Raw genomic sequence first — 24,790 nt, 5'->3', positions numbered from 1 at the left:
CTGTTTTCAAAGTAAAAGCACCAATTCTATCGTAATGGCTTTCCTTATGATAAAAGGCAACGGGTATTTTATTTTGTGAAAATAACCGGAAGTGCGTTGCTCACTACGGCTAGCTTTAGTAACGCCGACTTCGTTGAAACAAAATTGTATACAGCTGGTATTTTGTCAGATTTTCAACACGTTGGGGATCTAAACGACTACTTTCTCGCCTGAAAATGATTCAAATGTTGCTAAAGTTATATATTTACAGAGTGTGTTGCTCGGCGCCGTGTAAATGACGTCACGGCGGCACTAGTGATACTCAGTTGTAATGGAAACACAACCAAACCGACAGTGCCGAGCCGAGCCGTATCGAGCCGAGCCGTGCTAGTGGAAATGCGCCATATGTGTCCAACCCCAACCTGGAGAAGTGGATTGCACTTTGTCAGGCCTCTACCTTCAGACCTGTCCATCTTGGGGTAGGGGGGCCAACCAGGGTCTTAGAGCCCAGATTTGTTACTGTCGTAATGCAAAGAGCCACATTATATGGGGGGTTAGGGGTGCATATACCTGAAGATGCATTGCAAACCCAGAGGGGGTGAAAAAGGTGAGTAGCTAAACCCCTGTAGGTGGGTCTGGGGGCATCCCCCCCCCAGAAAATGTTTGTGATTTTAAAATGTGAGTGAAGCATTCTGGTGTACTCTGAGAAGAGGAGGGGGGTCTACTATGGTCAAGATTTACAAAACTGAATCTTATGAATGAACTAATCTTATGAATACTAAAAAAAAAGAAAAAAGAACAGAACATTTTAGAAAAGAACAGTGTCCCTTTTTCTGCGGATTTTTGTGCTACTGCAGATAATTTTGTCAACTTGTAATATACACATTTTTTGAGTATATTAAAATGTGCTTTCTCAACTTCTAAAATTTGGATTTGAGGGGGCAAGACATTTATTTGAGGGAGCGCTGCCCCCTCTTGCCCCTGCGTAGAGCCGGCCCTGGAAACTGAAGCTATTTCCAGTTCGAGACCGAGTTAAATCCAATTCATCTAAATTTCTCCAGGGTCAGAATGAAAAGATTCAAACTCATTCAGACGGAAAAAATCTTCTAAATGTGTTTTTCCGACTCTGTTTTAATAATAAAAATGGCGTCCGTCCGTCCGTCGTTAGTCGTTACCTGAGCTTTGTTGTACTTGTTGTTGGCGCTGCAGTTGAGCTGCAGCTCCGTGTACGAGTAGTAGCCCTGGTCGTCCTCGCACATCCGCGACACGAAGGTGAAGTTCTTGGTGTCCTGCACCCCCAGCGTCCGCGAGAACAGGAAGTAGACGAAGCGGCCGTCCTTGAAGGCGAAGCGGAAGTCGTGCAGGTAGCGCAGGAAGAAGGGGTTGGCCTGCACCGCCGAGGCCTCGATGATGCTGTCGAACACCACCCAGTCGCTGTAGTCCTCCAGGATGCGCGTGGAGATCAGCTTGGTGCTGTCATGGCTGCCGTAGCCTTTTCCCACCTGACGGGACGGAAAGAATTCATCATTTATAATAATAATAATAATAAAAGTATGTAGTTTATAAAGGGATAGTTCAACATTTTTAGCAAATTGGCCCCATTGCCATAATCCCTATAGTCATAGCAGTAGGTTTGTTACCTTTAATTGTTGGTGCAAGCTGTTTTTAGAACGGCGGAGCAGAGCCGTGAGCTGCTCAGACCTATGCTATACGGAGGCTCATGGGATTTCTTGTTTGGTTTCCCCTCATCAAACTCATATATATATATATATCAATACACAATCCAACAACTCCAAAACGCTCAAGTGGACAAGTTGTGACCTGCACATTCACCACGCTATGAGATAATAACACAACGTTACCAGACAGAGTTGTTTTAGAGGGAAATTCGGAGACTGCTTGTTGGAAAAACTGTCCCTGAAGGCAACGCGCATCAGCGGTTTTTCATGAATTTGCCTCTAAAACAACTCTGTCTGGTAACGTTGTGTTATTATCTCATAGCGTGGTGAATGTGCAGGTCACAACTTGTCCACCAGAGCGTTTTGGAGTTGTTGGATTGTGTATTTGATGAGTTTGATGAGGGAAACCAAGAAATCCCATGATCCTCCGTAGCGTAGCTCTGAGCAGCTCACGGCTCTGCTCCGCCGTTCTAAAAATAGCTTGCACCGACAATTAAAGGTAACGAACCTACTGCTATGACTATAGCGATTATGGCAATGGGCCAATTTGCACTGCATGGACAAAAGGTCAAGGGTCAAATGTTCATCAAAGTGATTAGAGGGTGATTACATCAACATCTGCACCAGATGTTAAAATGAAATCACCTGCAAATAACTTACTGTAAATGGCTTGAAAACTATAAATTATGTTATATAATGTTTATATTGAATATGAGGAGGGGGTTATATTATATTCAAAACTGTTTCCTTTTAGGGATTAAAGTCAAATATTCACTTATAATAGAATATAAACCACCTGGATTTCTAAAAACTTAAAAAATTAAGTCTTGCGCAGATTTAAAAGGGGAAAATATTAAGATGCAATAAACATCAAACTGAGAATGAAATGAGAATAACTATGTATAATAACGCTCCTTTAAACCACAGTCATGTTCCTGTCTGGTTCCTGTGGTGAAGCTGCAGCTGCTCACACATCAGGAAACATCTGTATCAAAAGCTTTAGACTAGTTTAGAGGAACATCTTGTAATTCTCCGACACTCTGATGTAAAAGACTTGTTGTCGTCTCCCACACGGCCGCCAATTTAATTTCTACCGTTCTTGACAAATTGCTCTTTTATTGTGTTTGTTCACACAGTTTTCACAGACGGAGGTGATTCATTCATATTCATCTGATTTACCGCAGGAAACAACATCAAGCCTCTGTACGTGTGTGTGTGTGTGTGTGTGTGTGTGTGTGTGTGTGTGTGTGTGTGTGTGTGTGTGTGTGTTTCCTACGGTGGCTGACGAGGGCGAACGTGCAGCAACGACCAAACGCTGCAAATGATGCAGAACGAAAAACACACAAACATAAAAAACACATGCAACAGAAAAATGCTGCAAATTCACTGAACTTAAGTGTCCAATGTGAGGAGAGGAAGAGGAGGAGGAGAAAGAGGAGGAAGAGGAGAAAGAGCAGAAGGAGAAGGAGATGGGAGAGGAGGAAGAGAAGGAGGAGGAGGTAGAGGAAGAGGAGGAGGGGAAGGAAGACCAGGAAGAAAAAGAGGAGGAGGAAGAAGAGGAGGACAAGGAGGAAGAGGAGAAGAAAGAAGAGGAGGAGGAGGAGGAGGAAGAAGAAGAAGCAGAGGAGAAGGAGGGGGAGGAAGAAGGAGAAAGAGAAGGAAGAGGAGGAGGGAAAGGAAGAGGAGGAGTACGAGAAGAAGGAGGAGGAGGGGAAGGACAAGCAGGAAGAAAAAGAGGAGGAAGAAGAAGAAGAGCTGGACAAGGAGGAAGAGTAGGAGAAAGAAGGAGGGAATGAAGAGGAGAAGGAGGAAGAGGAGGAGGAAGAGAAGGAGGAGAAAGAAGAGGAGGAGCAGGAAGAAAAAGAGGAAGAAGAAGGGGGAGGGCAAGGAGGAAGAGGAGGAGAAAGAAGAGGAGGAGGAGCAGGAGGGTAAAGAAGAGGTAGAGGAGGAGAAGGAGGGGGAGGAGGAGGAAGAGGAGGAGGAAGAGAAAGAAGAGGGGGGAATGAAGATGAAGAAGAGGAAGAGGAGGAGAAGAAGGAGGAGGGGAAGGAGGAGCAGGAAGAAAAAGAAGAGGAGGACAAGGAGGAAGAGGAGGTGAAAGTAGAGGTAGAGGAGGAAGAGGAGGAGGAGAAAGAAGAGGAGGAGGGGAAAGAGAAGGAGGAAGAGGAAGAGGAAGAAGAGGGGGAGGATGAAGAGAAAGCAGAAGAGGAGGAGGAGGAGGAAGAAAAAGAGCAGGAAGACGAGGAGGAGGAGAAGAACAAGGAGGAAGAGGAGAGAAAACTTCAGTTAAGTTTGTACTGAATGGAAAGAAGCGGCTCCCTAGCAACCGTCTGTTATAGCAACCGCCTGTTATACATAGCAACGGTTGGCTAGTGAGTTAGCTACGTAAATCTGTTGCTCTTCTATCTATATTTTAAAAGATTACAGTTAAAAAAACAAACACTTTTTGTGTGTTTTTGGTTGTTTTTGCAGCATTTTTCACTTGTAGCGTTTTTCTTTCGCATTTGTTTTATGCGTTGGTGCATTTTTTTGGAGAGGGACCCGTGTGCAGGGCGCCGCCATAGCTCAGCTCATCCATACCGTAAGTCACAACCGGAAGTTGCTTTTCTTTGTGTATATTATTTCTATGTTATTCTAAGAACCCCCTCTCTCTCTCTGGCCTGTCTAGCCTCTACCTGGTCTTTTTACTAAACTTAACCAACTCCTTTCTTCATTGCCTAAACCCAACCAAAGCACCCACCAAAGACATTTCTTTTTTCTCTCTCTCTCTCCTGGTCTGCTGTCAGCAGGAGCAGCGCTAGCCGTTAGCCGTTAGCCGCGTTTTTTAAATAACTCAATAACTTAATAAACGATCCATGCAAAAAAGATATTTAGTTAGCTCAATCATGTTGTAACTAAGATATCCACTGGGAAAAAAATATTTTATCATGGAACATTTGAGTTACTGAGTTATTTTTTAAAATCTACATAGAAATGATACACACGAAGAAGAGCAACTTCCGGTATGGATCAGCTGAGCTAATGGCGGCGCTCTTGTCCCTGCATACGGGTAGGCTACTCTTGTTTTTTTGTGATTTTTCTGTATTTGCAGCGTTTTGGTCGTTTGCAGCGCGTTTGTTGCAGCCCTTGCTTGTCGGCCACCGTTGCGTTTTTTCCTCCTCACCAGGAACACGGTGAAGTTGTAGTTGTCTTTATCCTTGGTGGAGTAGTACGACATCACTCCCACCACGGACACGGCCTCCTCGGCGCTCGCCACGTACGACTTCTCCCCCTTGCTGTCGCTGAAGTAGACGAGCTCCTCCACGTTGCTGAGGTTTCTGAGGGAGCAGATGCCCCGGAACACGCTGCCGCACACCACCAGCACGTCCCGGCTCTCGTGCACCAGCAGCAGCTTGTTGTGGTTGTCCGTGTCCGTCGCCTCCTCGCACGCGTCCGTCACCGGCGGCGTGCACTGCTTGTTGTCGCGCTTGGGCCCCGTCTCGGTGCGCGACTCCACCCGCAGCTCGGGGTCCAGCTGGTAGAGCGCGTTGACGGCGCCCACGTACAGCCGGCCCGTGCGCGGGTTCACCACCACGTTGTTGATCAGCGTCTCCGACGGGAACTCCCTGTTGTGGCCGTGGGAGGGGCCGGGGAGGTAAACGGTTGCCACGGCGACCAGGGTAAACTGCCACGCCCACCACCGCTCCATCATGTCTGGAAGAAGAAAAACAAAACAAGAAAGATTTTTTTAAAGGTACTCAGAAAAGAAAATTGATTTTGCTAGCTACGTTAGCAAGCTATAACGTAGCAAGCCTACTAGCTAACAGTTAGCTACGTTAGCTAAACAAACACATACACACACCGTACGAAGGAGTATTAGGGCCAGCCAAAAAAAAAAAAAAAAACAGCCAAAAAAAGAAAAAATCCGGCGCAACGGAAAAAAAAGTCAGGCAAAAAAAAAAATGCTGGCTTTTTTTTTTTCTTGTGCTGGATTTTTTTTTTTGCTTACTTTTTTCCCTTTGCTTACTTTTTTCCCTTGCGCTGGATTATTATTATTTTTTTGGGCTGTGTTTTTTTTTTTTTGGTTGGCCCTAATACTCCTTCGTACACACCGAGCTCGGTCTCGCCCCAGACATTGAATATCCCGCCCGCTTCATAACGCCCAATCAAATTCGTTTTCCTTACTCGGGCAAATTCGTGTGGCAACTCGTGGAAACTTGTGGAAGGAAGCGCAACAAACAGGACAAACGGCCATTTCTGAGCACCTTTAAGTCTTTTTAAAGGACTAGTTCACCAAAAAAAATGAAATTCAGTCATTAGTGACTCACCCTCATGCTGTGAGAGTAGTTTTTTATTCCTCAAAGTGCATCTGGAGACCCGGGAGGCCGGTTCGTAGTCCAACGAAAACTTTATATGAGAGTAATAGCGCCCGACACAAAAAACGTCCATAAAACTACACAAAAACCATTTAATATTCCTCCAGATTGCTGGTCCACTGCAATCCAAGTAAAGGGAGATAGTCCAGAGTTTACTGGAAACTACCTCATTTAGGACATTTTTACAGCCTAAACAGTCCTGTATTGAATTTGTACATCCCTTCAGGACAATTGGATTGCTGCGGACGAGCAGTGAGGAGGAATAGGCTATTACAGGGTTTTTGTGTAGTTTGATTCTGGTGCACCAGGCAAATTCAATACAGGACTGTTTAGGCTGTAAAAATGTCCTAAATGACGTTGTTTCGAGTAAACTCTGGACTATCTCCCTTCAGGACACTTGGATTGCAGCGACTGAGCGGCGTGGAGGAATATTAAATGGTTTTTGTGTAGTTTTATGGACGTTTTTGTGTCAGGCGCTATTACTCTCACATACAGTTTTGGTTGGACTAGGAACCGGCCTCCCGGGTCTCCAGATGCACTTTGAGGAATAAAAAACTACTCTGGAGTATTCATTCATCAGCATGAGGGTGAATTTCATTTTTTGGTGAACTATTCGTTTAACTCAGTGGAGCTTTTACTTCTTATCAGTAATTAATCTCAATCTTTTTTCTCTATTGATGGAAATTGTGAAAACGCCTTGAACAACTTCACAACGTTTTTTTTTTTTGTTTGTTTGCTTGGTTTTTTTTTTTGGTTTCAGTCCAGTCAACCAGAAGTTATCTAGTCTCCAGCAGAGTCGGCCCCCGGGGGCCCCCTCATCATGTGTTTGGGCCCCGAGATGCAGAAGCAACAGAGCCAGAAATTCCTCCATCCCATCGGCCATGACACCCGATAACACACACATACACACACACACAGACCGACACACACACACATTTGTCGACATTCATTCATTTTGCGCTGCAGCTCAGGACTTTTATTCTGAAACTTGTTTCCTGTGTCTGTGCCCCGGCTCTGACCCCCGGACCACAGGAGCCGATGTGAACCCGAGAACATCCTCCGAGGTCACGACCCCGAGACCGAGCCGAGCCGTAAACAGCCTCGGGTGGTTTCACAGTTTCCAGCCGCAAAATTAAAAAACCAGAGCGAGAAAAAAAAATCATGTTTTTCATGTTTAATGACTCAGTCGATGTAAATCATCCTGATTTTACACAGTTTAATTCTCAGGCGGCCAAATTAAGATTCTTTGGTTCAACAAGAATCTGACTCAAACCAACACAGAACTGAAGACACATTATCAATAAGAAATAATCAGTTTTCTAAGAGCAGAGTCTAGATTATGTTTAACTATTATTATAGAAAAAAAACAATAAACAAGAAAATAGTTACAGTATAATAATAATTTGGAAACTGTAACAAATGATTGGCCACGCCCCCCCGAGAATCTGACAGTAAGTATTGATCAAGGTTCAATCACCTGCTGTCTGTTGCTCTGGAGCTTTCAGTCGTTGAAGGAAGGAAGGAAGGAAGGAAGGAAAGATGGAGGGAGGGAACAGATTTGGAGGAGGGAAGAAGAAGGAAGGAAGAAGGGAAAGAAGGAAGGAAGGAAGGGAGGGAAAAAGGGTAGTGGAAAGAAGGAAAGAAAGATGGAGTGAGGGAACCGACCAGGTCAATTGGATCAAAAGAGGAAGGAAGAAGTAAGGACGAAGGGAAGGAAGGAAGGAAAGAAGGAAGGGGAGAGGGAACAGATTGGGTCAATAAGGAAGGAAGAAGTAAGGATGAAGGAAGGAAGGAAGGAAAGATGGAGGGAGGGAACAGATTCGTTCAAGGAAGGAAGAAGAAGGAAGGAAGGGAGGATAAAAGGGTTGTGGAAAGAAGGAAAGAAAGATGGAGTGAGGGAACAGACCAGTTCAATTGGATCAAAAGAGGAAGGAAGAAGTAAGGAAGAAGTAAGGAAGGAAGGAAGGAAGGAAGGAAGGAAGGAAGGAAGGAAGGAAGGAAGGAAGGAAGGGAAAAATGATTGTGGAAAGAAGGAAGGGAGAAAGGAAGGATGGAGGAAGGGAACAGATTGGGTCAATTTGACCCTGAAGGACGACAGGAGGGTTAAAATTGTGTTTGTCGTCATTTAATCAACTATAATGTTTTAAATTTCTGGTGTAATTCACCAGTTAAATAAAAATCAGACTGATTGATTCGTCCAACAGCTGTTTTGACAAATCGATCAATCGTTGAAGTCAATGAACCCAGTTCTTCAACATTTATTCTACTTTGTGTCGTCGACAGAATCTATACCGATTAATCAATTAGTCAATAACAAAAATTGATGATAGAAGGTTTGGATCACACAATCACTTCCTGTTTCAAAGTCACATGACAATGAATGGACCAATCACAGGCGAGGAGCATTTACACCGAGGTAAATAAGAGCAGAACTAAAGAAACTGAATCAGGAGGTGACTGTATTAATATTTAAACTTGTAAATATGTCAATAATTCACGTAAAACCCCCTAAAACAGATGTCTGTAGTGAATTAATCAAACATTAAAACAATACACGTACATGAATCATCAGCGTCCAAACCTTCCAGACATGTGAATGTGTCACTATATCTACAGCCCTCGACTGATTTGCGTTGTTTGTTTCTCTTATTAACAATAAACCCAGTGAACTTGAATGCGACACAGCAGAGACAGAGGGAGAGACAGAGGCGGCTCGGCTGATGTCGCGTTTGTCCTCTGAACAAAAGCCGAGTTTGAAACGGCTTCTCTGACTCTGACAGACAGACACGACACCGTGGGGCCTCGGCAGCAGCAGCAGCAGCAGCAGCAGCAGAAAGTCGAGAAGAAAAGAAAAGAACCGACGCTGAGAGCAAAAAGACAAACGAGGAGCAATAATGAGCAGCTTCTCATTAAAACCCCCCCCGAACATCCTTTACTGGAGGAGAACCAGAGAGGAGGAGGAGGAGGAGGAGGAGGTGGAGGTGGAGGTAACTGCCTCAAAGTGAGAGTTGCTGAGCCAGATTAGATTAGCGAAGACAAAAGAAGAAAGTGTGTGTGTGTGTGTGTGTGTGTGTGTGTGTGTGTGTGTGTGACTGAGTGCAGCAATTAGTCGTCCGACACAGTGACTCTCTCCCTGCATTAGTCTGGATGGGTGCGTTTGATTTTCGCCGTCGCCTGTGGCCATGAAAACGACGTCTCTCTGCACAAACGTTCACACCAACCTGACGTGAGCTTTTACGTCATAAAAGTCAAAATTGCTGCCTTTTTTCTCTTTTTTATCTGACTTTATCAGATCATTTTCTGATTGGTGGTCAATTAACCCGGCTCTTCCCTCTGTGCATTTTTTTTTCTTCTTTAAACTCGCCTCCCAAATTGAATCCACTTCACTTTGCTTCATTGCAAAGGGATTTATTAGTGTGAGAAGACTTATCTCTCCACCCACCTGCTCTGCTAAATTACCTACTATCCACAGATATCAACAGTCAGGCGGTCCTAATGGCTGCAATGCAGAGTTTCAGAGAGGGAGAGAGAGAGGGAGAAATACTGAGCAACACATGTACAGTTTTTTTTTTAAACCAGGAAACAAGAGTCTGAGACGACACATCACATCTGTCTGTGAATCACATCTGTTTGATTTAGCTACTTGGTGAATTGCAGCAACAAACGTTTTGTTCATTTCCTTCATAGTTAGGAACAATTTGCAAAAAGCTTCTCTTGTGAGTCACAGCTGAATACAAGATTTTTTCTTTTTTTGTAAAGAAAGTTTCCAGGGAGACGCAAAAAAAAATACAGAACCTCTAAAGTAAAGTGCCACCAAAGGCAAAATCAAGAAAACCTTGACTTTAAAGGTCCCATATTGTATAAAATGATATTCATCCATGTTGTAGTGTGATAATAAAGCAGCAGGTTATATTGTTAATGCTGTGAAAGTATCAAAGACTCAGTAATGCACACAGCCTGTATTCAGAAACTGAGCCTTAAAACAAGCCGTCAGGACTTCCTGTCACTTTGTGATGTCACAACAAAGCCCCGCCCCCCTCACCACCTGGACCCAAACATCGAACCAAAACTTGCAGGATTTGGTTTCTCTCAAGTGTTTTATTCTGAAATCTACTCTTTTTTTATTGGATCAACTCAGAAAACAATCAGCCAATCAGAAGAAGAGAGGCTGAGGCATCATCATGAGCTATTGCTGCGTTCAAAACAACTTGGCAGCTGGAAAAAAACGAGCTCCGAGTTGTCAAAAATGAATTGAACGGCGTTGAACTCAGAATTTACAAGTCGGAAACTCTGAGATTTTCCGACTCGATGTCACGACAACATCAAAACATGGAAGCCTTTGTCTTAAACGGTTAGAATTTTATTTGTTGAGGTTTTAATGCATAGTTTTTGTCTATTATTGCAGTATATGAAATACGTTTATGGCCTATTATGCTGTGATTGTTGTATTGTGTGAAATCGTGGTCTTCGTATGTAACGGAAATAACGTTATTCTGTTATCTGGGCTATAACGTTGTTATGTGCACTCATCAATAAACAGAATTTGCTGCTGCATATGTTTTTCATATTCAGCTATGAGCCACAATATGCCAAACTTCCTTCGGGTATCCATGTTTTTTTTCTCTTCCGAGTTCCTGCAGCGTGAACGCAATGATGTCGGAAGTCGGAAATTTCAAAGTTGGGGATTCCGACTTATATACACAGACTCTACCGAGAAAGGCGTAGCTATTTACATTTGTCGCCATAATCACTGTGTTACTTGCTTTGTTATAGGTTTAGGAAAAGAATGCAGCGTTAATTAGACGATATTTCGTAGTTTTGTAAGTAACAAACAGCTACTTTCATGTAGGAATCTTACACATTAGGCCTATACTCTCTTGCATCATTTTACCTCCTCCTGACGTAGACTTTAACTTTTTATTCTCCGTCAACAACACTTTTCACTTTTTTTCCTGTCATATTCACTATGGCCACTAGGTGTCGCCTGGAAACAGAACGTAACTACCGTATTTACGTCGGCTGCACTCTCTCTCTTTTTTCTTTTTTTTAACCTCCAGCCCTGTCGTCTGTTCAGAGGATTTTAATCTAATGAACCAGTTTCCTCCTCGTTATTGAACTCGGTCACATCATTTGACGGCGAGGCTTTCGGGGAGTTAAAGTCGACAAGGCAGCACCTCGGCTCTTACGCCTCTTAACGTGGCTTCATGTTGAGCCGCCGCTCTCTGTCAAGGTGGCGTCCGCTCTCATTAAACCTCATCTCTCTCTCTCATTGTCCTGCAACGGTGTGAAAGCATGGCAGGTATATTCTCCCTCTCTGTCTGCAGCTCTCTCTCTCTCTGGGTCTGTTATGGACATGTGCATCTGCCACATCAAAGGAGAAACCAAAAAAAAAAAAAGAGCAAAAAACCACCTTTGGTTTTTCCACACAGGATCCATCTCTCTGCTCTGCCAGCCATCTCCCTCCTCTTTTATTTTCTTGCCTTATTTTCTCCTGCTTTGTTTTGTTTTTTCTCTTTCCTCAGCCTGACTGGTGTCAACCCTAAGAATAAACCGGTGTCAGAGGTGTGTGTGTGTGTGTGTTCGTGTGTGTCCTCCTTCCTCCATCGTCACTATAAGAGCAACAGTTTGACTTTTAAATCTTTAATTTTCATGCACAGGTAAATGATAGGGGAGGGGAGTAACTGGCTGCCTGAGGAGGATTAATCTAAACATCTCATCATTTAAGCCTGTTGACTCTGTGACTGGCACCGGCTGTAATAAGAAATGTCAACAGCTCCGTCGTCGTCGTCGCTGCTGCACTTAAACCGGCATTAACAGGTTTTTTTTTTTTAAGGGTGGCGGACGTGTTTAACCGCTGCCCATTTACTGAAAGGCTGCGTTCAATGGCATTCAGAAACCACCACCATGCATAATCATTCACAAACAGTGTGAACAGGAAGTAGATCATCAACTCTGCACTCTTGTACTTCGTTGTCCATGTTGTTTTCCATGATACGAGCCAATCAGGTGCTCAAAAACTAACTAAACGTAGATAAAAACATGTGTTCTTAGTGTTGTGAACGTAGCCTGAAACTCCTGCAGCCATGGAGCCGATGTTTTTATTGATCTGATGTTGTGTTCGTGTCCATCAAACAAATTAAACTCCACTTTTTCCCTCTCTTTTTGCTCCATTTTTGGGCTCCACCACCTCCTGAGGAAAACATCAATGTGCAAACAGCCCAAAAAGAACAGTATTACTCAAACCAAAAACCAAAACAAAGACACAAAAACTGTGTTTTTATACTTGTAGTCCTTCGAACAACTTGTTTATCGATTAGCTATTGGTTTAAAGTCAAAAAGGGTGAAACACTTCTCTGATTTTATCTTCTCAGTGTGAGAATTTGCTGCGTTTCCTCCTCTTACATCAGCGTAAAAGTTGATATTTCTGAGTTTTAGATCATTGATCTAAAAAAAAAAATACAACATGAAGACATCACCTCTGTCTGTGGGAGACTGAGAGAAGCTTTTATCATTAATTATTACTAACTTTCTGTTATTTTATTGACCAAGCAATTCATTATTAATTGCTAAACAGCCTTGTGCACCTGCAGCTGTTGGGTTTCTCCACTTGTACTGTATCGGGTGGGGGTGGGAGGAGGCTTTGGGGGCAGATTTAAGGTCTGCCATGTTGCTTCCAGTTAACGCTGACACAATGTGTTCAGGAAGAAAAGTCTCTCCTTAAATATAGAGTTACAACTGTCTCTGTGTCTGTGTGAGTGAGATTACAGAAACACTGGCACCGACCCCGCGAGACATCATTTGGGTAGAAAAGAAAAAGAAAAAAAAAACTGCAGTTACACCAACAATGGGGATAAAATGCTAAATGTTGTAATGGAAAAATGAGACCAGCCTAAACAGACACACACAGACACACATAATCAGGAGAGAGAACAGCAATCTGTGACTCATTAAAACCCTGAGTGCGTACTTTGTAAAGAGTCTTGAGCTCTGACCCTTCTGCTAAAAAGTTTTGAGTGAAACTAAATCCAGGAATGTCTGCAGAAGCTCCAGCCAGGGGAATAAAGCCCGACTGATTCTCTCCGTCTAACCTCTCTAGGCTTTTTTTCTCTTTCTAACTTCTCTTTGTAATTCACATTGTTTCTCTCTCTCTCTCTCTCTGCCTATATGTCTCCCCCACCACCACCTCCTCCCCCTTTTCTCTCTCTCTCTCCATCTCTCTCCCCCGTCTCTCTTTATATCCTCGCCCGCTGGAACGAGTTCAAACAAAAACTGCTTTTCTGACACATGAAATCTCCCCCGGCACAAAAACCAGATCAGAAAACTCCCATCATCCATGGCTCTGTCTCTCTCTCTGTCTGTCTCTCTGTACTTTAACCTGTCTGCATCACAGATCTTTGAATGTTTAAGTTTCCATTACAGCTCATATTTGATGCAAAAAATCCACTAAAATTTAAATTTATTCTCCTTTTCTACCTGGAACAAATGATGCTGTTGCACCATCTCATTTTTTTATTTCAGATTTTTTGGTTTTGATGTACTACCGACCCAAACTGTTGCGTTTCCCTACACCGGTCGGTCCGCTCTGAACACACACAACGAGTCATGTGACTATAATACAGCTCAGGAAAAACGCTTCAGGAAACAGAAAGTTAAGATAAAAAAAATGAAAATGAGCTGCTGAGTCTGCACCTGAAAAAAAAACCTCTGAACAAAGTGGGAGGTAAAATATTTAAATACACATAATTAACATGCGAACACTTCCAGGATTTTAATGCTCTTCCTCTTTTTTGTGAGCTTTGCAAGGGCTCATAAATAAGTGATTAAAAAAATATCAGTCCAGTACATTTCCCGTAATGCACCAGGAGACTCTTCCTTTTTATGGAAACTAAAGAATTACATTTTAAGACTCATAAAACTATAGACTCAAACAATCGTGAGGACTTCCTGTAACTTTGTGATGTCACAACAGGTCAAACACTATAAAAGGTGGTTTTTTCATTATAAATTATGAATTAAAGCATTAAAGAGTCAATATTTTACATTTTATTTAGCTACTTTTTACTTTTATTAGCAACTATTTTCCAGTGCACACAGCCTGTATTCAGAAAATTAGCCTTAAAACCAGCAGAAGTCAGCACTTCCTGTGACTTTGTGATGTCACAACAAAGCAGTCACCCTAAGCCCCGCCCCCCTCCCTGAACCCACACCATCCAACCCAAACTTGTAGGATTTAGTTTCTTTTAGTGTCTTATTCTGAAATCTGCTCTACTTTATATCGGATCAACTCAGAAAACAGTCAACCAATCAGAAGAGAGACTCAGAGCCTCCTCTCCTCTGATTGGCTGACACTGACCAGTTGTTACTAGAGCTCCAGAGAGAAATAGCCTACCTTCTTTTAAATTATTAATTCAATATAAAATGATTTATTTCACCTCTTGGTGTCACGGTGTCTTTATAAACGTGTTGATGCTGATTAACGGCTTGAAAAACTGTCGATGTTTTGATCTCTGCAGCTTCTCTGTGACTGATTCAGGTCAAACATCAGCGCTGACGTCCAGTGTAATTTCCAGGAGCTAAATTTAACGCCGGCTTTTAGCACGGCTGTGAATTGATCTGCATCATTAGACTTCCTGTGAATCACTCATGTACAGGTGATAATGTGAACTTAATGGCTGTTTGAAGTGTGATGAAAAGGCGATGCATGCACAGCCATGGGCGTGGTACTGGGGGGGAAAGGGGACTTGACTACCCAGGGCCCGAATAAGGAGAGGCCCATGAAAATCCTGAAATTATTATTTTTTTGTGTGATGTTTTTATTTTGAATGAATTGCTCCCCCTAATTAATTGGTGTCATAATTTATTTCAAATATAGTGATAACATCAACTGAGAGAATGAACTCTGTGTCAAAGTCCGAAATGGTTTAGTCTGCCAGATTGAATGAGGCTAGCTTTCATCATGCCGCCCAAAAAACAGAAATCGGGGTATCAAAAAAAGAAAAAGTGTAAAGAAAAAGAAAGAAGGCAGAATTAGGGGAAGCAACTGTAAAAGGGATATTTCAACATTTTGGCAAGTTGGCCCAATGCCATTATCCCTACAGTATAGTTTTAGGAGTAGATTTGTTACCTTTAATTGTCGGTGCAAGCTATTTTTAGAACGGCGGAGATATGATGAGATAATAACAGAACGTTACGAGTTGTTTTCGAGGTAAATGCAAAGCCAGTATAGTGCAGAAAAGAGATTGCTTGCCGAAAAATTGCCCCAGACGGAAACACGCTTTGGCGGCTTTGTATAAATTTACCTCAAAAACAACTCTGCACTCTTGTACTTCGTTGTCCATGTTGTTTTCCATGATACGAGCCAATCAGGTGCTCAAAAACTTAACTAAACGTAGATAATAAGATGTGTTTTTAGTGTTGTGAACGTAGCCTGAAACTCCTGCAGCCATGGAGCCATGTTTTTATTGATCTGATGTTGTGTTCGTGTCCATTAGACAAATTAAACTCCACTTTTTGCTCCATTTTTGGGCTCCACCACCTCCTCAGGAAAACATCAATGTACAACTTCTTCTTCTTGTGCAAACAGCCCAAACTTTGTTTTAAAAGAACAGTATCGCTCAAACCAAAAACCAAAACAAAGACACTAAAACTGTGTTTTTATACTTGTAGTCCTTCGAACACCTTGTTTATCGATAAGCTATTGGTTTAAAGTCAAAAAGGGTGAAACATTTCTCTGGTTTTATCTTCTCAGTGTGAGAATTTGCTGCGTTTCCTCTGGCATGGATAGGGGCCCGCTGACATTACGAGTGTACGGGGCCCAGAATTTGGTGCTACGCCCCTGCCGACAGCACTGAATGCATCACGACCCTCTCTGTCTGTCTCTCTCTCTGTCTCTGTGTGGTGCGTTCAGGCTCCTGCACCTTCATCATGTCTCTCTAAACCTCCATCATGAATCAGGGGTGAACAACACTGCAGACGCCACCGACTGAATGTCAAACGACACCTTGTCTTTTCCTCTGCAGGGCCCGTCTCTATTTCCTCGCTCCCCAAAACAAACCGGCAGAGACGAGGTCGGTTTTCTTTCTTTTCTTTTTTTTATGGATGAACATTTTTTCCCTCAGTTACACCAAAAAAAAAAAAGCAAAAAAAAAAGCTGCGATGTGGTCTCATCTGCATTCATGCCCACCACCAGGAGTCATTAGCCATTCATGACATCGGACTGGAGGAACATTGGAGCTGATTGGCCAAGCCTGGAGGGGATATGAGAGCTATGATTGGTGGAGCCCGGGGGAAATTGAGTTCTTATTGGTGGTAATGAAGAGGCCTGGAGGAGAGCACGGCTTACACAAAGTAAGCATAAAACTAAAACACCGAGGAGAATAGAGCACACACAGTCGCTATAACTCATCTATCAGCAGCACACTCTCACACACACACACACACACACACTCTGCTGCACAAACCTCACCAGACACGAGACAAAAGAATCAAACTGAACAGATTTCAATTATTCACATATACGTCAAAGTGTTTTTTCATTTCAGTCTAAAAAATGTCATGTTATGTTATGTTGAATTTTCTTTTGCAGTTAATATTGACAGCTTAAATGTTAAAGCTTTAAAGTCCAACAGGTCACGCAGCACATAACCCATGAAAATAGTTGTATCTTTTATTATAGGTGATGAATTAAAGCATCAAATTGGCACATTTTACATTTTATTTTTGCTTGAAAAGCGAAAGTTTCTTATAAAATAGAGCAGATTTCAGAATAAGACACTAAAAGAAACTAAATCCTACAAGTTCTGATTGGATGGTGGGTCCAGGAAGGGGGCGGGGCTTAGGGTGACTGCTTTGTTATGACATCACAAACACTTTTTGAGCAAAATGTGACGATTTGAAGCTTTAATTTATCACCGATAATAAAAAATACAACTTTTTTCATAGGTTAAGTACTGTGTGTGACTGTGTGTGACCTGTTAACCAAAATAAAATTCAACATAACATAACATGACATTTAGGTGATAAATTAAAGCATCAAATCGCCACATCTTACATTTTATTTTTGCTTGAAGAGTGTTCAGTATTTACTGAATTCAAAACTAAATCAAACAGAGCTGCAACGATGAGCTGATTAATTGAATAGCAACTATTTTTTATGAGCAATTAATCCGTTAAAGTGCACACAGACTGAGCTTTAAAACCAGCCGCCAGGACTTCCTGTCACTTTGTGATGTCACAACAAAGCCCCGCCCCCCTCACCACCTGGACTCAAACATCCATCCAACCAAAACTTGCAGGATTTTTGTTTCTCTGAGTGTTTTATTCTGAAATCTGCTCAGTTTTTTTTATTCGGATCTACTCAGAAAACATTCAGCCAATCAGAAGAGAGGCTCAAAGCCGACCATAGAGCTCCTGAGAGAAGCTGAGAGAGGAGATGGAAAACTACTCTTGAGATGGTTTCTGGTTCTTCTTATGCTCCGTTCAACCAAAACTTAAAGGATTTTGATTATTTCTCTGAGTGTTTTATTCTTTTATTCTCTTTAAAAAAAAGTCAGCCAATCAGAGGAGAGGCTCAGAGGACTCACATTACACTGCTCCGCTGTGTTTTAATCTGAAAGTTCACATTATTACACGACAACAAAATAAGAGCCTCTAATAACTTGACCTTTGAGAAGAGGAGTAGTCTTGTGACAGAGAGTCGAAGAGGTCAGCAGTTATTAAACGCACACACACACTGACACACACACACACACACCTCTGTATAGTACCACTTGGTAACATCTCAGCAGGGCAAGAGACAAACAGTGTCAGGGCAGAGTGAGGACAAAGACGGACTGTCAGAGACACAGAGGACGACTGTGAGGAGACGACGACCATCGACACGACAACAAGCAAACACAGGAAACAAGACGGAGAAAATCTCATTAACCACTCGACTGGAAATGAACTCGACTCACAGCACAAACATCGAAAAACTATACGACTGGACTCAGACACACATCACAAGGTAAAAAAATGTTAAAAACACCTGTTAGAGCAGGATGAACGGAAAAACTAAATAATGAAATGAAACCAAAACAGTTTTTCCAACTCCTCTCATAATTTAAATCAAGTCTTTGGAAAAATATGAGGAAAGTTTCCCGGAAAACATCTGGAAAACCCAAAAACAGACAAAATATTTCTCCTACGGTGGCCCAGAGAGGTCAAAACACACTGTAAATTATAAAAAAAACATCATAAATTCACCAACAAACACACACTACAGCACAATAAAATACACAGAGAAATACTCACAACACAACCGAATAAAGAAATACTCAAAATGGAACAAAACACACACACACAGAAAACAAAAAAAGTGATGCACTTGTTGCTTTTGCACACGCACAACAAGTGTTTGTGCACAGTATTTGCAGATTGTGTGCATCAGCCTCCTCTGTATTTGTCTGTGTGTGTTTTGAGCTCTCTGGGACACCGTACAGTTGCCTATAAATGTGCGTTTCTGTTTGTGTTGTGCTTGTGTTTCTCCCTCTCTCTCTCCCTCTGTTTCTTTTTCCGGCTTATTAACCCCGGTCGGCAGCAGACAGAAACACACCGCTGCACCTGAACGCACCACGGTTGGTCGGTCGGTTGGTTGGTGCCTGCAGCTGTGACTCGACACAGAAAAAAAACAACATGAAGTTTGACAAACGCGTCGAGCTACAGCAACTTCTCTACACAGAAAAGCAAATTTATCTTTCACAGCTCGACGAAATGAAGTGAAATCCTCCGACAGGCGGGACGGGAAATCAATCTCCTAAAATAAATATGATTTCACGTCGATGCGTCGGAAGTCGTCCGCGAAAGGTAAAGAAGACGGAGGTAAAGAGACGAGAGGATGGAGACAAAGAGAGCAGGAGGAAGGAAGAAAAAACCATTATCCCATTTCAAGGCGGTAAACTCACGCACAGATTAATTTTGTCTTATGCAAATGTAATTTAGTGTCTGTGTCCTCGGCGTTGGAGAGAGCGATTAACGAGCGCTTTCTTTCCCCGCTACACCTCCTATTACCCTGACAATGATACACACTGATGAGCAAGAGTGTGTGTGTGTCTGTGTGTGTGTTTCCCTGCATTACAAAAAAAAACACAACACATCAGCTGCTTTAATTATCTTTCACACTGAAGCAGAAACAAAATCAACGCAATTAAAACGAGTTTGTGTCGTAGGTAGAAGACGATGACGGACGATGCTGCTGCTGCTGCGTTCAAGGTCCTGACAGCTCGCAGGAAACTTCATTTTTAAGTCTTTAAGATGTTGTGACTGAAGTTCTCACTTCTCTCTAAACTTCAGATTTTTTTTGATGATGTTGTTTTTGAACAAGGCCCCAAAAAAAAGAAGAAAGAAAGAAAGAAGAAAAAAGAAAGTGAAGGTGTTTCTGTCAAGAGTTTCAGGTGAAATTAAACAGCTCGTCAGCGATGAGACGTTCGAGGGTCTGTGATGTAAACTCAGTGTTTCCCTCCGTCAACAAATCTCACACAGATCAAAACCCCGTGCAGCTTCAAAGCTTCAGAAATCCTGACGAGTATATTTTCACTTTTAAAGCGGCTCCAATAGAGGAACAGTGCAGAGCATTGGGGGACTATTTTCTGTGGCGGATTCATTTTGTCATTTTTATGCTTTTATTTTGATAGTTGACTGGATAGAAACAGGAAATGAGGAGGATACACATCCAGTAAGGGGGTTTGCCCAGTTGGGAATTGAACCTGGAAGCTCATTACACCACACTAACCACTACAGCTCACTGTGAGTGTGTTTTCATGTAAGTGCCGACAGTAAGACAAATGGAGAACATCGTTTCCCAGTTTAAACTGTCGTTAACGCTGTCGGACGACAACGTACTGAAGGTTCAACTCGCTGCAGCCCCGAGGCGGAGGAACATTAAAGACCATTAAAACCAATACGAGTACTAATCAGAGGGATCAATAAGTTCAATCCGAGTCCATGTGCACCATCATCATCATCATCATCAGAGAAGTGAAGAGGAGGTTGTGAATCTGAACACACTGAATTCACTTCTCAATACCTCTGACGTCTCCGATCAATAATAAATATCGATCAATCTGTTCAGAACTTCTTCTCAGTGCTAGTTTCAGTGTTTTTTATTTCTAAACTTCCCCCTCGGCCTCACTCTGACCCGCCATCGCCGCCGCCGGCCTCGCTGCAAACAGGAGCTGCTAATAGCAAATCTAGAGACTTTTAATGGCACCAATTTACCAAAACACTGACATCAAAGAGAGAGAAAGAGAGGGAGAGAGAGCTGCCTAATGACACCCAATCTGTGTATAAGAGAGAGACAGCACTTCATCAGCTGACACACACACATAGGGTATACAGTATAAATGTATATATACTTTTTTATTTTATTTTATTTGTAGGCCTATATATTTGATTCTGTGAGTTATATTCGTTTTGTTTCATTGATTCTTGACGCTTTGGCAACATAGCTCTCGTAACATTCATGACAATAAAGCAAATTTGAATTAAATTTGAATTTGAATTTGAGAGACAGCCCTCACTGTCCTGGTTTCACTCACTCACTCAGATTGTTGGGACTCAAACCTGAGAATTTACCCTCAATGCCTCATTAATAATGTATAATGTAAATCAATTAAAGTCATTGACAGGTGAGCAGAGGTAGAGAGGTTGATCATCTTTTTGTTTTTTCCACAGGTTGTTGATCACGTGATTGGGCCGAGACAGGAAGTGAAGTATAAAAATATTATATAATCATTATTATATAATCATATAAAAAGAGACGGAGCCGCCGTCTCTTTTTATATAAATGAAGTAGCTACAACTTTATGTATTTCACGTATGTCTCTTGTCGATGGGACGATGAGCTCGGTGATCAATCATCTCCAATTGGATTGATCACCGATGTCTCACGTCTTTGCAAAAATGTCAACAGATATTTGGTTTTTCTTCATTAATATTCGTCTGTATATGAACTCCTTCACTTCTCCACAGAACAGGAGTAAAAGTCAAAAGGTCAAATCAACGGCAGAGCTAAAAGACGAGTTGGAAGGTGAATTATGTTCCCAGGCGTTAGAACAAACATGAAAATAGTCAGGATGATTATGATGCACATTATGTTTTTTTATTTTACTATTATTTTTTTATTTTACTCACATCTTTTAATCCTGTTGAGTCTGATTTTGTTTTGTTTATTTTTCCACTTCCTCCATTTTCACACAATTGTAAATTTTTTTAATACGGAGCCGATAATAAAATAAGTGGGACGACTGAATCTGCTGCTGCTGCTGCTGATGGGATTTAAATTACAGGAGGAGCAGCCGGGTGATTGTTACAAAAAATTATCACTGAGCTGATAAAAAAACATCTTATAAAAACACAAACAGGTTTAAAAATCCATGACCCTGAGGTCCCCTGTGTGTTTCCTGTCAACATCCTACAAAAAAAAGCCTTATAATATAACTTATCGACAAAACTGACCAAATCTGTTTGTTTATAAAATAGTATAATGATAGTTTTCCATGACGTTTTCACTTTATTTGGGGCTTTTATGATCAATAGAGCTGATTAACATAAAAACATGACTGAATTTGGGGAAAATAACAACATTTCTAATAATTTCCACTACAGTTATGATGAAAGGAGCGTGTCAGAAGTTCAGTCAGGATACTGTTGTTAACCTTTCGTCGTGAAAACCCCAGCAGGTGGTATAAATTTGAATAAAACTCACAAATTTCAATGAAAATACAGATAATTAGTTACATTTTCATAAAATGAAAGAAAAAGTATGAAAGAAAAATCAGATTTCTGATGTAAAAACATTCAAAACAGGTCGTATTTGCCTCAAAGTGGCCGACCTCATGTTGAGACTTGTGAATGGACCTTTAATTATAGTTATAGTGTAAATCTACGGTGGCCTGCAGGGGGAATCATTCACTCACTCACACACAAACACACACACCTGCTCTCACTGCAAAAACCAAGAATATTTGTCTTATTAATTGTCAAAATGTCTAATTTCTAGTCAAAACTAATCTCTTTCCACTTAAAATAAGAGGGTTAGCTGAAAATTAACTTGTTTTCAGATCATTTTCACTTGTTTCAAACTAATTTTCAATTGAAATAAGTAGAAAAATCTGCCAGTGAAAGCAAGTTTTTTTGTGCTTGTAATAAGAAAGAAAAACTTGCTCCACTATCAGATTTTTCTACTTATTCCAAGTGAAAACATGCTTGAAAGAAGTAAAAAGTGTCTAAAAACAAGCTACGTTTTAATATGATGAGTCTTATTTTAAGAATAATTAGATTTGTTTTGACTAGAAATTACATTTTGACTAGAAATAAGATTCAGACGCTTCAGTAATCGAGACGCCACCGGCTGGGAAAAAAAAAAAAAGTAGATATCATCTAAAAACCAGGAGGAGTTTGGAGAATAGGATTAGAAATAAATAACCCTGTAATCAGACTAATTAGGTACGGGGGGGGGGGGGGGGGGGGGGGGGCAGCTCCTCTATGAAGGTGAGAGATAAACAACTTTGTCTTTGTGCGTCTGTGTGTGTGTGTGTGTGTGTGTGACTGCAGATCCTGCTGTCGAGTCATTATGTCTGGACGCGATCCAACATTTACCCCCCACCCCCCTCCCCTTCATCGATAACCCCCCACCACACACACACACACACACACACACACACACACACACACACACACACACACACACACACACACACACACACACACTCATCACACACTGGAAATTAAAGCAGTCGTTGGTCTCTAGGCAGCGAGAGGAGAAGAAGAAACGGAGCGAGAACTGGATGTAAAAGCACTTTATTAAAAAACTGCTTGTCTCTCTAAAGTCGTATCAAAAAATAATTAGCACTGACTGCGCACATGGAGCGCCGCCAAGCCCTCACACTGCATTCAAGCGTGTGTGTATGAGTGTGTGTGTGTGTGTTTCTGCTCGTGTCCAAATGTTTGAATCCATTATTGTATAAAAGTTTTTTTCCCAAAACTTTTCCCCAAAAAAGCTTTGAACTTCTGCTGCACAGCTGCTAACAACAACATCATGAGCTAAATGCTAACAGCTAACCTCTCAATTAACAAGGCAGCCTCTGTCTCAGCAGTGGTTTTTGTTGGCGTGTGAGAGAGAAAGATAGAAAGCTAGAAAAAAGAGAAGGAGAGAGAAAGAGAAAGAGAGATAAAAGTTTTTCCCCAAACTTTTCCTTAAAAGCTTTTAACTCCTGCCGCACAGCTGCTAACAACAAGCTAAATGCTAACAGCTCACTGCTAGCCTCTCAATTAACAAGGCAGCCTCTGTCTCAGCAGTGGTTTTGTTGGTGTGTGTGAGAGAGAAAGATAGAAAGATAGAAAAAAAAGAAGGAGAGAGAAAGAGAAAGAGAGATGAAAGTTTTCCCCAAAACTTTTCCTTAAAAGCTTTGAACTTGTGCTGCACAGCTGCAACAACATGCGCTAAATATGCTAACAGCTCACTGCTAACCTCTCAATTAACAAGGCAGCCTAGGTCAGCAGTGGTTTTGTTGGTGTGTCTGTGTGAGAGAGAAAGATAGAAAAAAAGAGAAGGAGAGAGAAAGAGAAAGAGAGATAAAAGTTTTCCCCCAAACTTTGCCTTAAAAGCTTTAAACTTCTGCTGCACAGCTGCTAACAACAACATGCTAAATGCTAACAGCTCACTGCTAACCTCTCAATTAACAAGGCAGCTTCTGTCTCAGCAGTGGTTTTGTTGGTGTGCGTGAGAGAAAGATACAAAGATAGATAAAAAGAGAAGGAGATAGAAAGAGAAATAAAAGTTTTTCCCCAAACTTTTCCTTAAAAGCTTTTAACTGCACAGCTGCTAACAACAACATGAGCTAAATGCTAACAGCTCACTGTGCTAACCTCTCAATTAACAAGGCAGCCTCTGTCTCAGTGGTTTTGTTGGTGTGTGTGTGTGTGTGTCTGTGTGTGTGAGAGAGAAAGATAGAAAGATAGGAAAAAAAAAAGGAGAGAGAAAGAGAGAGGGAGAGGGAGAGATTGTTCTTTGCAGCCAGAAGACAGAGATTCAGCCTTCATTCCTCCTCAGATTAAAGGATTTGGAGCGAGGAGCCTTATTACAGAGGCACAGAGAAGAGCTTCCCCTCCTTCTCTTCCCTCTGTTCTGGGCTGATTAAAACACAGATAACTCTCCCTCCCTCCCAGGCCGAGAGCTGCTGGAAGCCAACTACAAACACACACACACACACACACACACACACACACACACACACACACACACACACACACACACACACACACACACAGACACACACACACACCTACACAAAACACATGCACGAACACACTCATTAAAATCAATGGCTTTTCTGAGTTTCGAAGGATTTTGACCTGTTGGACGATGATGAGCAGCCTCCTTATGCACAAAGCTGCACCTCCACACTGCTATCAGCACTCAAAGGACTCCTGCTGAGTGTGTGCGTGTGTGTGTCTGTGTCTGTGTGTGTGTGTGTGTGTGTGATGACAGACCGTCGCCTGCATGCTGATGCCAATCACTTAAAGGTGGAGCGAGGAATTCAGGATGCTTGAACTTGAAGAGCAAAACAAACTCAACTCTCCTCCTCCTCCTCCTCCTCCTCCTCCTCCTCCACCCTCGCTGCTCCTTCAGAAGCTCCGCCCATCAAATTCATGGGGCATTTATTACCACGGCAACGACACCAAAGGCATCTCAAGAGAAGTGGTTGAAGCAAAACAAAACAAACCCCATAATAACATCAG

General features: G+C 42.0%; 1 protein-coding gene across 2 annotated transcripts in view; it reads right to left on the bottom strand.

The window, feature by feature from the left end:
• The window catches only part of LOC311006681 (plexin-B2-like), a 236,268-nt gene that overhangs the window by 66,018 nt on the left and 145,460 nt on the right, over nucleotides 1-24,790 (bottom strand). For both annotated transcript variants that reach the window (XM_083999572.1, XM_083999573.1), the window contains exons 4-5: nucleotides 4,822-5,351; nucleotides 1,155-1,481 (exon numbers count right to left, since the gene is read on the bottom strand). In XM_083999572.1, coding sequence (XP_083855698.1) covers nucleotides 1,155-1,481; nucleotides 4,822-5,349 — 855 coding nt within the window. In that variant the 5' untranslated portion in view covers nucleotides 5,350-5,351. The remainder of the gene's footprint in view (nucleotides 1-1,154; nucleotides 1,482-4,821; nucleotides 5,352-24,790) is intronic.

This window comes from Trachurus trachurus, assembly GCF_905171665.1.
Source record: "Trachurus trachurus genome assembly, chromosome: 23".
Taxonomy (NCBI): domain Eukaryota; kingdom Metazoa; phylum Chordata; class Actinopteri; order Carangiformes; family Carangidae; genus Trachurus; species Trachurus trachurus.
Note: the sequence above shows the minus strand (reverse complement) of the source record. Positions and strands in the feature narration are given on the sequence as shown.